The sequence below is a fragment of the Aphelocoma coerulescens genome, chromosome 2, assembly GCF_041296385.1.
Source record: "Aphelocoma coerulescens isolate FSJ_1873_10779 chromosome 2, UR_Acoe_1.0, whole genome shotgun sequence".
NCBI classification, from domain to species: domain Eukaryota; kingdom Metazoa; phylum Chordata; class Aves; order Passeriformes; family Corvidae; genus Aphelocoma; species Aphelocoma coerulescens.
The window spans coordinates 89,551,078-89,568,663 of NC_091015.1; the positions used below are offsets into that span (position 1 = coordinate 89,551,078).

General features: G+C 42.9%; 1 protein-coding gene across 1 annotated transcript in view; it reads left to right on the top strand.

Annotated features, from left to right (window-relative positions):
- Window positions 1–10,715: 10,715 nt before the first annotated feature.
- Window positions 10,716–17,586, top strand: part of RETREG1 (reticulophagy regulator 1) — a 64,412-nt gene continuing 57,541 nt past the window's right edge. Inside the window, exon 1 of the mRNA XM_069008310.1 lies at window positions 10,716–11,002. Coding sequence (XP_068864411.1) covers window positions 10,773–11,002 — 230 coding nt within the window. The 5' untranslated portion in view covers window positions 10,716–10,772. The remainder of the gene's footprint in view (window positions 11,003–17,586) is intronic.

The following is a 17,586-nucleotide window of genomic DNA, read 5'->3' on the forward strand; positions in this document are numbered from 1 at the left end:
AACTAATTCTTTGTGGAGTCCAGTCCTGGAAAGTCACTGCATTTCACTCCACAACCTGCCATAACATCACAACAGACACGAGGCCTTTGGTGCAATACAAGAACTCCCCGTGCCACAGCAGCCCTGAGAAGCCAGCAGAAGAGGGCAGCAGCGATCCAAGGAAGTGAACTATACAGCGAGTGGTTCCACCTGTAGTATGAATTTACCTGGTCTTTATCAAGAGGTTGGGGTAGGAGAAGGAACAGGGAGGAATCTTCTCATTATTCTTGCTCTCCACCTGTGATAAAAAACTGTCTCAGGTAGCTCAAAGAATCACCAGCTAAAAAGTACCAGCAAAAGCAGGTTTAATATTAAAGTATGACAAAATTTGTTTAAAGGTTTGCCCTACTGTCGCGGGTTGGGTTTGTAACGGGGCAGAAACACCAATTTAGTGTAGTGGTTTGGTCTAAAATACTCATTACTGTTTATCTTCTGTGAGATAAGAATTAGGAGAAATGCAAAGCAGGCACCAACTTGAATGAATATAAAGAAGTTTATTAACAGACCTAAAAGAAGAAAAGAAAAATTATACCACCTTTAGAACTCTCCTCCTCCCCCCACCTTCCTCCCTTCTCCCACTGACAATATAAAGACAACCCTTAAGATGTTCAGTCTGTTTACCACTTTCATAATAACCTTGTTCAGTCCATTAGAAAGAGAAGTCTCTTTTTGCTCATGCTATGAAAACAGTATCACACCGAGACAGCCGCCCACTTCCAAATATTGTTCAGTCCATTTAGGAAGAGGAGTCTCTCTGCTTGCGATGTGAGTCCCTTCCCCCGACTTGCAGCTTTTCCCGCAACTGCTTTCGAGGGTCCACTCTTGAAAGTTTTCTGGGGTACAATTTTAAGGTTGAGCTGTTCAGAAACAAAAAAAACAGAGGCCCTTCTCCTTCCCTGGGAGCAAAGGGTCATCTTCATCTTTAAGACTATCACTGGAAGCATCTCTAGGAATTGAGGTATTTCTCCTTTCCTCTTTGGAGCAAAAGTCCTCATCTGGTTCATCTGGTTCATCTCTCTCTGTCCAAACTTCTCATGAAATTACAGCTGCGTCAGCATCTGCCTATCTCAGCGCAGGTGCTTCTGCTTATGAGTTGAACACTCCACCCCCCATATCTTCATGAAATTACAACAGGATACTCTGATATATCATAGCTTCACAACAGAATTTCAGCTTTAAGCATCTCCTCTCTCTCTTCCCTCAGGTTTTCAGCTCTTCACAGCAATAAAAGGGTTAATCTCACCTCGGCCTTGCAGCTGGAATGTGGCTTATCGCTGTTGGTCACCTGACCTCTGCCGGACAGAGGTGCCGCTTTGCTGAATCTCGGCCGCAGTGGAGGGGGGGGTTCCGAGCCGCTCCGGCTGCCCACGGCAAGGCAGTGGGGGGGGGTTCCATGGCTGGGACAGGCCCATGGCTCCAGGCTGGCCGTGGCCCGGCCCGGCCTGGCCCAAGCAGGGCCTGGCTGGGCCCACTGGCCCCTGCACGGGGCCTGCAGCCACCTGTGCCAGCGCCGGAAACGAGAGAGAGCCTGGGGGGGGAGTTTGTCTATTCTTAAGTGTGGATCACAGAGGCGGTCACAACTTTAAGTGGCTTAAAGAATTGTCCATATTCAAACTGGCCAGCTGATAGGTTCTATCAGGTCCCAGAGGAAACTGTAAGCACCCCTTAGCAAGGATATCCCTTCCGGGACTATGCTTGCTAACCTATGACACCTACTAACTATGTGGTTAAAGCACACAGAGAAAAATCGAACTAAAATATTAAATCAATCAATCTAAACCTAAAATCAACCAAAAGTAATCTGTATGGAGGCTGGGGATGGAAAAAGGGTAAAAATGAGAAAGGGTAAGGATAAAAAGGAATGAGAGAGACCTACCCATTGAGTCATAAGGTTCACAGTGGACCCCTTTGCCAAGTTTAGTCTCAGATGTGACCAGTGGTTTTGTCCTAAAGGTTTAAACAGCATTTAAACGTAACAGCACTTAACTGATAACCTAATTTAAACAATTTAACAAAAGATTCTACATTATTTACTACAGGCATGGCAGTAACTCACTTACAGGCCTAACTTACTTACTAATCTAACATATTTAAGAATCCAGGAGACCAACGTAACATTGCGCCCATGTGTCCTTTCCACAGATTACCTTTCACCCTCAAATGAAATTACCACTTTAGTACCCTTGCCAAACCACAGATACATAATCTGCCCTCATCTAGCCTTTGCTGTGGAGACCACTGTTTGTAGCACTCTCCCTGGAAGCAGGTGGGGGTGCACTTCTGGCTACTTAGACAGCAAACATTCTCCATGCTCAACTGCTGTCAGTTTTCCATGTCCCACACTTCTTCCCACTTGGAGAATCTTGATCTCTTGAACTACAGCTTCTAAACCATGCACAATGCCAAACTTCAACTCCTGACAGATAACTCACATAGCTGCATCTAAAAAGTAAGTTCATAAAGTCAATAATCAAATGCATCTAATTCCTTTCCACAATATTTAAGGGCTCATACAGTTTCACAACAGTACTAATGTTTTCACTTAGATCACTGTCCTGGGTTGAGGTGTATTCTATTACCATCCTCATGAGCTGTGGAAATCAGGTGGGGCAGTGTTTCCTTGCCTCCTCCCCCCAGACTATCTTGCTGTTAATGGCCCATCATTGTCCTGCTGCATGACTCAGAGATAACTCCCTCCAGACTATCTTCTGTTAATGAGCCTAATCAACACTTGGCCTCATGACTCATTACCCCATTGTGAGATGCTCCACCCAGAGGGAGGAACCAAGCATCCCATCGTGGATATAATCTGAGACTCTGAACACCAGAGACACTCTTTCCACTGGATTTCCAGAGGACAGGAGCTACATAGACACCACTGGACTTTCTGAGGAAGAGCAGACTCCTTCTACTACAGGATCACCACTTCAGAGGACTGCAGCCACCATTCCACCAGACTGCTACCACTACCCTGCCTAATAGGGACTCAGGTTGTATCTTGACTTTGTCAGTGTTTTCTTTTACTTTCTTTTCCTTTTCTTTAATTTCCATTTAATTGTTATTCTGACTTGGTGACTCCCACTGGTTTGTTTTCAAACTAGCACAATCACTCTTTCTACAAATAAGGCCAAAATGTCCAAACTTGCTGATTAACAGTGATTTTGATTCTTCCTTGCCAATGGCAACTCCTATATGAGCTTACCCGTTTCATAAATTCTAAACAATTGCAAGATTCAAAAAGGTTGCTGGCCTGCTTGGCCTGCTCTCAGGCAAAGTTGACCGAAGAGGGGAACTAAACCTATAAAGTCATTATCGACTCTCCACCACATACAATCAAACAGGTAATGCCACCTAAGAGATTACAGTAATTAGGTCCAAAATTAGATCCTTGAAAATCAATTATTCTTACTGATCTTTTACATGGCATGATTATACTGACAAGAAGATCAGCATAGTTTGGTGTTCAACATAGTTTGGTGTTAAACACCTGTAAATTGTTGCATAAATATTTTATGAGATTGCTGTACAGTGATATTTCTGGGCTAAAAACACTTGTTTTAAGTGGCTTAACTGGCTTTGACCATAGCTGGTGAGCCATACATTTTCTTCTTTAAGCTCCCTTGTCCCAAGTCCTAAACAGTTGTATCGGAAATACTATTCTTTCCAATTACTCATATAAATGTTTATAATTGCTAAAATAAGTGTATATAATTGCTACATTAGCTCAATTCTATAAAACCTGGATTCAACACTGCATTTGAGCATGGAATATTTACTACTGTCCTCACACACTTTTACCAAACAAAAAGGAATATCTGATGTGGGAGATATCAGAGCTTCCTGATCATGATCTCTATTACAGAAAATATAAAATTGAAGCATTATTCTTCCATACATTGCTTCATTGTTGAGTTCTGCTCTTAAAGCTTTGAGTTCATGGGCATTAAGCAGCGTAACCTCTAGCAGTGAGGAAAAAGAATCCCAAATACTGTCATTTCTGAATAAGAAGCAGCATCAACACTCATATGTTTTTGCCACTTGTGTTAAATTTTTCATCTTATACCACCTGGTATGATGCATCTTGTATGAGGTTTGCAATCGCAAGGTTCTGGTAGTGGTGGGGGGAGGAAGGAGAGGAACTACAGGGGTGTCTAATGTGAAAAGCTGCCAGGAGCTTTCCCTGTGTCTGCAGAGCCAATGCCTGCCAGCTCCAAGAAAGATCTGCTGCTGGCCAAAGCCAAGCACATCAGTAATGGTGGTAGCACATCTGGGATAACATATTTAAGAAGGGGAAAAAACCTGCTGTGCAACAGCAGGTGGGAGACAGCAATGAGAACGTGTGGGAGAAACAACACTGCTGGCACCAAGGTCAGTGAAGAAGGAAGAGAGGACGTGCTCCGGTCACTGCAGCAGAGATTCCCCTGCAGCCCGTGGTGCAGCCCATGGTGGGGTAGCTGTCCCTCTGCAGCCCATGGTGCAGCCCATGGTGGGGTAGCTGTCCCTCTGCAGCCCGTGGAGGAGGTCCATGGCAGAGCAGAGATCCACCTGCAGGCAATGGAGGGCCCCATGCTGCAGCAGGAGGATACCCAAATGAAGCTGTGACCTTGTGGGAAACCCAGACTAGCGCAGCTTTAGTGACAGGACTTGTGACCCCACAGGGATCCACACTGGAGCAGTCTGTTTCTGAAGGACTGCAGCACATGGAAGGGACCCTATGCTGGAGCAGGGGAGGAATGTGAGGAGTCCTCCCCCTGAGGAGGAAGGAGCAGCAGAGACAACGTGTGATGACATCACTGCAGCCCCCATTCCCTGTTCCCCTGCACCACTGTGGGGACGAGGGGGATGAGAAGTCAGGACTAAAGTTAAGCCTGGGAAGAAGGGAGGCGTGGGTGGAAGGTGTTTGGAGGGCAGTTTTAAGATTTGGTTTTATTTCTCATGATTTGATTGGTAATTAAACTAATTTCCCAGCATTGAGTCTGTTTTGCCTATGACAGTAACTGGTGAGTGAACTCTCCCTGTCCTTATCTTGACTGCTGAGCCTTTCATTATATTTTTCTCTCCTCTTCCCAGTTAAGGAGGGGAGTTATGGAGTGGCTGTGTGGGCATCTGGCACACAGCCACAGTCAAGCTACCACATAGTTTTAGCTTACAAGGTCAATCAGGTCCCATGTATTCCAACTGCCCAACAGATAAATATTTCGGTGGAACACAAGAGCATTTTGAAATGCACAGACTTGTACATAAAATACTTTAAAGACGCGTCACAGTCCTAATTGTATTTTGCATATCACAGGACAACATTTAATGAGCTCCTGCTCCATAGTTAAATATTATGATATATTACAGTTAAATAAAAGAACAAAGAGCTTGGGATGTAGTTTCAAACATATTCCTCAATAGAGACCTCAGGGATGCTGCAAAGGTTAAGAGAGTGTGCATCAAAGGAGAAAACTGTTTGCCAATTATTAATTGGAAAGTTATTCTACACTTAAATGGTAACTAGAAAAGACATCAGAGTTTAGTGAAAAGACACAGGAGAAATTCCACAAAAGCATGCATGAAGCTTCAGGACAAAATAGGATTAACTAAAAGTGCATGGTATGTATGTCACCTATGACACCAGCCTTTAAAGAGTTTTAAGGGATCTAGGCAACTAAAGACTTCTAATGTTAGCTACTCAATATTATAATAAAGCATATCCTTAGTGGACACCTGAAGAAATATGATCTATTGGGAAGAGGCAGCACAGGTTCTGGTTAATAAAGCTCTGCCCTAGGAAGTCTGCTGAAGTTCTTTGACAGATCTCTGAATGAGGGCAGTCTGGTTTACCTGGATTTCAAAAAGGGTTTTGGCAAAATTCATCACCTAAGGCTTAAAAGAAGCTATGTATCCACATAAGAAGTCCTGATGTGGATAAATAATTGGCTAGAAGATAGGGAACAGACAGTAAGAGCAAACAATCCATCCCAAACAAAGGAAGGAGATCATTCCTGAGGTTCGGGAAAGGCTCTAAGATCTTCAACCTACTGAACAGTGAACTGGAAAAATGATGAAGAGCAAGCTTAGAGTTTAGTGATGACATCAAGTTACTCAGGCAAGTCAGGATAAGGGCAGACTAAAAAAACCTGCATGACTTTATGAAACTGAATAATTGTCCAATGAAATGGCAAATAAATTCCAAGTAGATGAAGTGGGGCAGATGAGGTGAGGGGGGAAGGCCAGTACCAGAATGAGCTGTATGGCAGGCTGCAAAGTGAACATTAGCACTTAGGAAAAAATGGTGATGTTTCAAGAGTTACAGAAAAATAAATGAAAAATAAAAATAAAGGACAGCAGTCCTTAGAAATTATTACAAAAGCAAACTACAGTGCAGTGTTATGAAACAATTCAAATCTATGATATGTTCCTCCTTCAAACGCAGAGATGATGTGACTAGAACCACATACGAAAGTTATTTCTTATTGAGAAATCTTATTTCAGTTATAGAACTGAAAAAATTTCAGGAAAAGGGATGATGGATGTTCAAAGTCATGCCTTATAAAGAATGACTAAGACACAATTCTTCAGCCACAAAGCAGAGACAAGTTAGAAAGTGCCATGGGGATGACTGGACACAGAGTCAATAATCGTGCACTAATTATGGGTCATTACCAGGACAAGGGAAGCAATTTTTCCCCTCCTTCTACCATTTGTGAGACCACATATGGAATACTTTGTCCAGTTTGGGACAACCCAAGACAAGACAGACACTGACATACTGGAAGGAGTCCAGAGGGCCCCTGGAAGGTCAGTGGCACACAGCTGATGACACAGAAGGAAAGGCTGAGTGAGCTGGGTTTGCTCACTCTGGATGACAGAGGCTAACAGGGATCTGTTGCAGAATACCTGATGTGTGGTTACAGAATGGATGGGGACAGAGCCCTCCCTTATGAGGTGCAGAACTAAATTAGAGGAAATGGGTGAAACAAGAAATTTTGAATAAATAATAAGAAAATATTCTTCACAATGAATGTGGCCAAATGTACAAACAGGTTGCTCAGAGTGCATTGCAGAATCTCCAGCCCTCAGAGGTGTTCAGAGCTAATCTGGGCATGACACAGAGCAAAATGTCACAGCCAAGTAACAGGGGTGCTGAGTGTTTATGTGGGGAGAAAGGTCAGACCCAATGTCTTAAAGGTGTTAGTTCCAAACTAACCTAGTGTGTGATCCTGTGGTGAAATGAAGCTAATGGAAAACAAGCTTAAACAGAAAAGAAGAAGGAGGGAAAATCATTCCATTTTGAGCTGGAATCCTCAGCTGAATTCAATAGTTCCTCTATGATGACATCAGCATTTTCAAACATATTTCAGAACCATTAGAATGCTTTGATATTTGTAAGCTCCTTTGAAACAACCACTTACAAAGCCTTCTCCTTGGTTTTCATCCATCATTTACACTGTAGTCCCTGGCACCAGACCCGCAGTCCCTAACCTAATTCTGTGCATTACACCTCACGCATGCAACTGTGCACTGGTTGCTAGTCCTAGTTTTTCCCATCCCAAACTCAAACTGCACACAAACCCTTTAAACTCTGGCAGGCAAAACATCAAAGAACAGGAAGATCAAAGCCAGCCAACCTATTTACTGCTATTTTTTTCTGAAAAAGACATCTGAACCTTCAATGGCTGGGAATGAAGCATCCATTTCTTCTCTCACACTAATGTTTATACCAGAGTGTTTTCAATAAAATCATTCATATAAACCAAGCCCAAGAAAAATCAACAGTGAAAACAGAACTGCCATCCATCAAGCATTCTTTTTTTCCATTAGCTAAATTACAAAACCTATTCTGGAAGAGCTTTTCACTGATTTCTGTTCATATCCTTCAGGATCAGGAAAGCAGAGGCCAGTAATCTAGAATGGATGCAAGTTTAATCAAAATCCAAAAGAGTTTCCTTCCATATCTGTAGTCTACCCTTTCCACTGAAACCTCACCTTATCCTCCCCCCCCATATTCCATCCCCCCCATTTCTGAGGAGAGGGGGAATTTTTGAACTCCAGTGACTGAAGGGAGCGTCACAGAGAGTAAAAATTGGGAGCAGGGAGAATCAATCATACGATCATCCTCAAATGTTTAAAAAAAGACGTGGAATATTGGTAAGGGAGGATTGCCTCAAACCTGCCATGGTTATAATCCTTGGGGCAGTGGGATTATGTTGCCATTATTTTACCACTGGTTAAACCCAGATTTTCACATTTTAACCCCAGAGTGCTTTCTGAGTCTAAGTGCATGAGGAACATCTGAGCCCTTTCCAGGCTTACCTAATAACTGTTTGGAGTAAGCTAGATTTGGAAGCTGGCTAGGACCGCCCACATTACTGAAATAACTGAATGCTAGCAAGGGAAAGCAATTTGCCGCTGGCTAAACTGGGGATGGTTTTTGCAAGTTACAGGCAGCATTCACTAGAGCAGCAGCTTGGCATCCAGCAGTGACCTGAAAAAAGGGTAAGTATAGGAGAAAATCCCTTTTTTGTGCCCAACTCTCTACCTCCCTTTCCTTGCAAGAAGACTGTTTTTACTCCTGTGGACTGTTAAGATTCCCTGCTAAGATTCCCTCTGCTCCCACTCTCAAAACGAGGGAAGCAAACAACTACTACTCAGCCTAGGAAAGCATGAGATGCCCAAGTGACAGCGGTAAGTATGAGTAGCTGCTTGCACACATAGGAGACAGCTGCCTGCTTTCCAGCACAGGGACAACACCCTGTTTTGACAGTGTCTTTTTAGGACAAAGTTTTATTCATCAGCACAAAAGAAGAGAAGCAACAGAAAAAAGTGTTTCTCCCGCCTTGCTGCAACTACTTCCCTTTCTTGTCGATGTGTGTTTTAGATTACTAGAGGAGCCTGTCTCTTTCCTTTTGCCCTCCTTCACAGACAACACTTAATCACATTTTAGCTGGGCTTAATTATTCAGGTAGGTCTGCCTGGCTCCGGGTTCTTAGACATCAGAGCATAGAAGTATAACCAATTAGCATAAAACTCAAATGTCCTTTAGAAAAATGTTAATTGCCTATGTAGAATAACATTCTTTTTGTTTCCTCTCAGGTGCAACTCATACGCTATAGAGAGCATGTGGAATAAGAAAAATAGAGTAACTCCTTTCCAAGGCTATTTGGTGAAAAACACACGGTACACTTGCAATCCAGTACACAGTCAATGTTACAACTTCATGTTGTAATTTAAATTGTCTTCTTTTGCCTCAGAGAAAAAAAAAGACACGTTGACCTTCAAGTGAGTAGGACTCCTTTTCCCATTAAAAAAACATTCTAACAGGGAGTAACTCAAGCTAGAAACAGGTGTCAACTCCCAATCTAAAATTATTCTTCTTGCTCTTGTAGTAAGAATCATTTTATTTTACACAGTTTATCCTGTGAAACACCTTCAACAATTCCAGTTTTTGGCTCTTCTTATTCAGCAACAGATGCTCGAGTGACAATTCTCACCAGGCATGCTCCCCAGAATTCAGCTTCCCAGCAGTCACATCAGCTATTACGCACATCACCAGCTTGCACATAGTGCCATGCTTCCATCCGGAGCCTGGGGCTGGCCAGAAAGGTAGTAGTGCAGGTGACAGGACAGCAGGGTATAGATTTTGAGTATGTTTCTTGGATATTTAAGATGCAGATACAAGCCATCACACTCCCATAGGCTCCTTTGTGGTCTTAGAAGCTCCCAGCATTATGACAATAGCAACTTACTTCCTTTGTGGTTTTTTTTTTTGTTTGTTTTTTTTTGTTTTTTGTTTTTTTTGTTTGTTTTTTTTTTGTTTTGTTTTTGGTTTTTTTTGGTTTTTTTTTTTTTTTAGTATTTTGGGGACTGTTATCATAGAATCATGGAATCACAGAATGCCAAGGGGTTGGAATGGACCTTAAAGATCATCTAGTCTCACCTCCCCTGCCACGGGCAGGGACACCTCCCACTAGACCAAGCTGCTCAAGGCCTTATCCAGCCCGGCCTTGAATGCTGCCAGGGATGGGGCATCCACAACATCCCTGGGCAGCCTGTTCCAGTGTCTCATCACCCTCACAGTAAAGAATTTCTTCTTAATGTCCAACCTAAATTTCCCATCTTTCAATTTGAACCCATTACTCCTTGTCCTATCGCTGTAGCTCCTGACAAAGAGTCCGTCTCCAGCTTCCCTGTAGGCCTCCTTCAGATACAGGAAGGTTGCTATGAGATCTGCACATAATCTCCTCTTCTCCAGGCTGAACAGCCCCAACTTCCTCAGCCTGTCTTCGCAGGGGAGGTCTCCAGCCCTCTTATCCACTGAGTGGCCCTCCTCTGGATGTGCTGCAACTGCTGCTTGGCTGTGGCATACATACAGGAGAAGGAGATGAAGGACAAGTCTCACTGGTAACACTTTGCGGTGGGCTTCACCCTCCCAAATCTAGAAAGCAGCTGGGTAGCCCAGCCTTCCCGCAGCAGGGAAGCGGAACGCTGAACCCAGCCTCTCCTGCGGCCGGGAGAATCCCGCCAGGGGCGGCAGCCTCGGGCCCGCCCGCTCCCAGAGCCTCCCCCCGCCCGCCAACGCGGAGGCGCCGGCACCGCCCCCGCGGCACCTGCGCGGAGGCGGGTGCGGGGTAACGCGGGGCCAGCGCCGCGCTCCGCCCCGGGCCCGCCTCCGCCGCCCCGGCCCGGCCCCAGCCCCAGCCCCAGCCCCGCCAGGCCGAGCCGCAGCCCGGCGGTCGCACCGAGCCATGGCGAGCGCGGCGGTGCCCGCGCAGCCCCGCGAACCGGAGGCCCCGCAGGAGCGGGGCGCGGCGGCGCCCGGGGAGACGGAGCCGACGGAGGTGTCAGGCGGGGCCGGGGCGCCGGCGGTGCTGGGGGAGACGGGGCTGGCCGTGGGCTGCTGCATCGCGGCGGCGCTGAGCTGGGAGCGGCCCCTCCGCAGCCTGGGCGGCTTCGTCTGCGCCAACCTGCTCTTCTGGTGAGCCAGCCGGGCCGGGGTGGGCGCCGGGGCCGGGGCTGCCCCCCGGGATGGGAAAGCGCCCGCCCGGCCCGCGCCGCCCCGCCTGACACGGGCGTCTCCCCCGCCCCGCGCTCCTCTCGGCCCCCGGGAGGGGCGTTCGCCCCCCTGCCCTCCTCTCCCGAGCGCCCTTCGTGGGAAGCTGGCCCGCGCTCCCAGTCCTCCATGCGAAGGAAGGTCCTGCTTTTCGCTTCACCTGCGCCACGGCATTCCCTGCCCCCAGCCGCCGCTCCGGGTCTGGCCGTGGCCCTCGCGCTGAGTGCATCTCCTTGGTCGGGTTCCTTCACCCTCGGTGTCTGCCCCAGCCCCGCACACACGCGCGTTCTGCCCCCATTTCCCACAGCATGATGTGTGATGATGATGAGGAGGAGGAGGATAGGATTCTTCTCAGATAGAAGCTGAGCAGGGCGGATGCAGGACGCCTCGCCGAGAACTCGCATTTGTCACAGCCGACATGAGCTGCGGGCCCGCATTTTTGTGCAGAGTTTTGAAACCCACTGAAATCAGGCCCCGAACCCACCGGTAGTGCTGTGCTGATGTCCCGGTCCAGTACTTTAGAGTTCACTTTGGGTATATGCACTTTTCCAAATTGGTGGCCTACTTAGTGGAGTCTTTGTGGAGACAGCTGGAATGTTACTGCAGTGCACCAGTTCTCTTTTTGGGCTAAGCTTTTTGTAGTCGGAGACAGTTTTGTCGAATAAACCCCAGAGATTGGCATAGGGCTGTGTTCATTGTTGTGTTTGTCATGTCTCTCCTGTTAATTTCTATAGGAAAAAACTTGCCTTTCTATATGAAACTTCTTCAGGGCTTTCCCCCGATCTTAGGTTTTGTCAATGCCTATGTTTTTTGCTTTCTGATCTAAAACGTTTCTGTATGCCTGCTTGATCATGTAGAGTGATTTAGAAATTAGTGCTCTGTCTAATAATATTGTGGAGGCTCTTAAACCCTAACAGTGTGATGTTTAAACATGAGATCCAAGTCATAAAAAGAAAACTTTCTGAAGCTTTGTGCTGCACAAGAAAATCTCTGCAAATATTTTCAAAAACATTTTATCTTCTTTGATCCCAGGACCAGAATGTGCGTGATGTCTAATTTAGTTTGACTTTTATTATCCATCTTGCTCTTAGGTATCTGTGATAAATCCTTTCATTGAGAAAGTTACATGGTTTTGCTCTCATTTTCTGCATACTTCAGAAGTCACCTGTTCTTTCAGCCATTTCAAAGAGTCATAGTGCTTTATGTTTCTTTTCAAGGTGGCCCTGATAAAATTTTCGGGGACAACATCTAGCAGAATAAATTTCCATGTCTCAAGAAATAGTAGCTGCTGAGCAACCTGATGGCTATTATTTTGCCAAATTTGATCAAAAGCAAGCTATAAAATGCCTGCATTATTCAATGCCTGTAGGAAGTCTCCTTTGGTAGTCTTTACTGGCAACTTTTTATGTGACCAGTATTTGAAGTTATTTTATCAAAATTCATTGTTCACTCTACCTTGTTACTTTCAAGATTAGTCAGAATAGCAAAAGTCAGGGCATGGATTGCTCACTTTGGGGGTATTGTACCTCAGAAGGAAGCTCACTATCCTAGTGCCAGGGAGTTTTGAGAGGTGTAGATGAACTAGGAAATGTGTAGAAGCAGGAATGATGACCAGTAAACTTCTGTGGTTTGAGAACATTGGGAAAGATGTCATTAGCAAACGCATGAAATCTGACACTTTGAAAATTAAACAGTCTTTTAAATCTAAGGTCACATTTCCCTGCTTTGGTGTTGGCATAGTGAGTGTTTGCAGCACAGTGTGTTTGCTGCTTCTCCAGCTTGAGATCCAGCTGGTCAGCCTGGTTAGTGATGACTCAGACAGTCGCTGCTGCTTCAGGACTGGGAACAAGTGTCCACCCCTGCTGCCTGTGAAGTCTCTCCTAGCAGGGCTTTGTGCCAGCTGGAGCCTGTAGGTAGAAAGAACATTTCTTAGTTGCCGTTTCATGTGTCTCCTCTTTCTTTGTCGTGTGCCTGCAAGTATCCCTTCCCCCCAGGGGGATGCCCAGTGCGTATGGCCTCTAATCAGGATTTCTTGGAGTTGAGAAGTCTGTATTGCTGGATGGGAGACTTCTCCCACTATAGCAGCAACAACCGTGGTGGAAGAGGGAGAAAGGGGAGGTGAGGTTTAATTTTACAGTTTTCTGAATTTTGGGAAAGTAACACCAGTTCTTCCTCCCAACCATTTAATTCTCTTGGGACTGTTTTCCTCACAGTTAGTTTAGTTCTTATATGTACACCCATCAAAATACTTCATGTGTAAACTGTTGCAGTTGGAGCTGCTGAGAGTGAACTGTTTCTCTGGTGTCACCGTTTTTTTGGATTTTTAAAAATATATTCCATTGTAGTCTCTTTTGTGGGAAAAATCTCTCAACTGTTGTACTGTGTATAAATGCATTTTTGATGGTTACTACTAAAATACTGTTCTTGTAGGTACAAGAAATTTAGTAACTTAATTTCATTCTGATTTCCTTTATTTTTTTACTAATCTGAACAAATTATTGTAAACTCTTTAACAAGAGAGTAGTAAAAGTAGACACAAATCTGGCTACTGGAAAAGCATTTTTCAGTTAACCACCTCCATTATTTATTCACCGTGAACAACTTGAAGCCTCTTGCCCCAAATGAACCCGACTGAAAATCTTGAAAATGAGCAAGGGTTAAATATATATATTATTTTGCACCTAACCATCTGAAATATGATATAGATTCTTGTGCTGTACATAGTTTGCAGACTGAAGTCAAAATAACACAGGAAAACAAGGTTGGGTTTTTTCCCCTATTTTATACCCATTGTACTGAAAAAGTGAGTGATTGGCACAAGAACAGAGAAACTCTGTGCTGGTGCCAAAAGTTCACTCCAGGTGTTCTAAGTGTTAGGCTGTTGACTGATAACTTTCAGTCTTGGGTTTAATCTTAGCCAAATATTAACATTCAGTCCTAAATTTTTAAGCTAGCATTCTATCCTAATTATTATTCTCTGTGTGTATGGAATAGAGGGGATAGTGGCAGCTTTTTGTTCTCCCAATCAGTAATTTTAAATATTTCTATAAGGTCAGGAGGACAAGGTTTTTTTCAGTAATTCTGTGCTGTTCCATATATTTTGTAGTTTGCAGATATTTATTTCAAATAAGTGTTTTCTATCTGCAGATAAATGTTTCAAACCTAAGTACATTGATGTCTGCAAGGTCAACCCTATATGCACCAGTTGCCCAGTTTCCTGATTTCTCTAGGATTTCTCAGGAAGGGAGGTGGCAGAAAGACTAAGATGTAATAGATCTTTTTTCTTTTCCTGTCTCCTTATGAAATGAATTTATTGCATTACTCTCTTTGCTATTCTCTTCACCAGCCCAAATCCCCATTGTTCTTTGAGGATTTTAATATGCCTTCTGAGGCACCAATTTGCATGTTTCTGCAGGTCTCTTTTTAACAATGTTACATGATGTTATTGTACTGGCTCAACAAAGTAACTGCTAACTGTGTAAAATACAAGTATCATTCTTGATTTAGACAGGTGTGCAGGCCTAATTTACCATTAAAAATAGTCTTTTGTCACCATCCATACCCTTTTGTTTGTTTGGTTGGTCTCAGTCCTAGTGAATATTTCCATTGTATGAGAGAAACGAGAGAAAACAATATTGCTTATATCTGAATTGGCTATGTGCATTGCATCAGGTAAAGATTGTGTTTTTTCCAGACAGAAAATCTAATTGCTATTTAAATGTTAAAAACTCATTCAGAGTTTAGAGGCTTGGTGTGTTTTGTTTTTAAGTGTCCAATTTGTTTTAGGAGTTGTTACTGAAGTGTTTGTTTTGTTTTAAAGTATCCAGTTCACTTTAAGATTTGTTCTTAAAGTGTTTCTTACTTGAAATCTCTGCTTGGCAATGATAAAATTTACCACGAAGAGATCTCAAAGTACTTTTCATTCATTAATTTATTCTTTCAGTATAAGAAAACAGCACTAAGCTAAGCATTTCTTTCGTGTATTTGCACACAGCTTGTAAATGCTGCCACTACTGTACCTCGATGGACAGCTTGCCTATAAAGCAAGATTTCTGCACATTTAGAGAGCAGTGTGCAGTTATAGTGTATGCTTGCATTTTTATTCTTTGTTACAAGAAAGAAACTGACCTTTAAAACATGCAGCAGCCCTTTTTTATATGTGCACTGTACATTTTTGTCCGCTGTTGGCTCTGGCTGTGGCTACCACTGGAAGTGTAGTCTAGGGGAGCTACTCAGGACATTCTTGGTGACAAAATATAAAATAAAGTGAGAAGTGGAATAAAAGAAATCTTTGAAATCAAAACAGAAAGAAAAATACGTGAAAATTAAGTGAGGTGGAGCAAGGTAGGGTATTGACATTCTCAGGCCAGTTTGTAGTATGCTGGTCCTCAGATCACTTAATTAAATTTGTAATATTTTCAAAGTCAGGAGAACACACATGGATTTTTCCTTATAGCACCTGGATGCTAAATATGGTTTTGAATGTGGGAAATTCCAGTCTGACTGTCTTTGTTACAGGAAATCGTAGAGTTACATTCTTAATTGTTTTGAGATTACTTTCCCGAAATCCAAACTATCAGGATAGCACACAAGTGAATACTCTTGCCTCAGATTCTAATAAGAGTTTATGTCTGTGATCCCTTAAGTAGGAGTAGTAGAGCAGGTTAGATATTGACATTATTCTATTTTTAATGATAATACATTCATTATCAGGAAAGAGAAGAAAAATTTCTGGCATAGGCAGTTTTGAAATTCACTGTGCATTCATGTGAATGGCTTTCTCATATGGTTGCTAGTTTGTTTCTTCTAGTGGATAGTCCTAACTTATTTCATTTGCTGCCTTTTGCTAAATCTTTGTAACTTATTGGTATTGAGATTTATTTTATTACACCTATAGTACAGTAAATTGCTGATATTTCTTCAAGCTTAAAAAAAGTTTATGGTTTGTTGTTTTTGCTTCCTAAAAGGTGATACTCCAGAATACTCTTCCTCAAGTAAAGCTAAAATTCCAACGTCAGCACAAGTTGTGTTATAATTTTAGGGTCTACTTGTTTTCACTCAGGCAGTTTTAGGCTTATGTTCACTTTTCCAATACAAATTCTGAAAACTTTGGAAGGCTTTAGTGGTAGAAAAGTGGGACAGAAAGTTAAATTCATTTGATTTAGTTAGTAAAAATAATTAAAAGCCATTAACAGCTTTTTAGTGACAGTTTGCATACTTTTGGCTGAGAGATTAGTTTACAGGAATGAAAATTGACATTGTTTAAGAGCCAGATGGTGTTACATAAAAACCTGGACAGATGACAGCATTTTTCAACCAATAAGATGAAATCAGGGTAGGTCAGAAAAGAAATCAAGTGGGGTAGTTGAGGAAAAGCTAGCATTACTGAACAGTTTAGGACCAAATCTGGGATGAGGATTTTATGGAAGATGGAAATCCAAAACAAAGGAGAATAGAGGAATTGCAGCATGGGTTGTGTTTATTCTGTCTTGCTGAAACTTACGTACGCTGTGTCTAAAGCAGTTGTCTCAAGAGAGAAATTATAATTTCTTTGTGTATTGCCTCAAAATAATGAGACCATTCAAATAGTAAGTAGAATTCTGAGAACAATGGACGTTTTAGGGGATATGCTATGCTCCATGGTAGATGTTACAGGACTAATGAGAGCATTAAAGAAAAGGAGATTTAGGGCAGCACGGTAGAGGTGCTACTGCTCAAACTGCTGCTACTGTATGAGAAAATGGGATTAAGATTTCTTCTGTACTTTGCCAGAGTACAGGTTAATTAAGGTCATCTGGGCATTTGTCTGCGAAAACAAAGGAAGCAACAAGGTTATTTGATGTTAAGTGTTTAAATCAAAATAATGTTAACTTCCATGGAAATATCATCCCTGGTTTTCATGATGAAAGCAGTAGAATTTGGTGTCATGGTAGACTCAGAAGGTATGTCATTTAGGTTATTTAAACTTTCTCCTTCTCAATTGTTTTTATATGCCTATGTGAATGCAACAGGTTGCAGTAAATCTGATCCAAAAGCCACAAATATTGAAACATGATAACTGCTGCATTCCTCAAGAGGTTTCCTTGCAAACAGTGTGAGATAATTTTGCAATGTGACATTATTAACTTAATCCTCTTTCCCAAACCACCAGTATACTTCCAAATGTACCAGTTCATAAGCACATTTATCTTTGGTGATTAAATGCAAAGCATTGAAACGATTCTTCTAATGTTTTTTTCTTAGAGACTTATACTAGTTTTTGTTTTATTTAGACTTATTTTAAAGTTTAAGAGCTGGTTTCTTGGGGTAGAGAAAATACACAATTTGAATTCCTATCCTGTGTGTTAAGTTAGCATTGTCAGTCGTCCTTGCTTTTGCCCAGAAACCTGTGCGCAGACCTTCCAGAGAACTACCCCTTCTACTGATGGCTGTCAGAGTAACAGTAGTTTAGATTTCTGGGTGTCTGTTTCTTAGGACAAGAGATTTATTTATTATTCAAAAATCTTTTT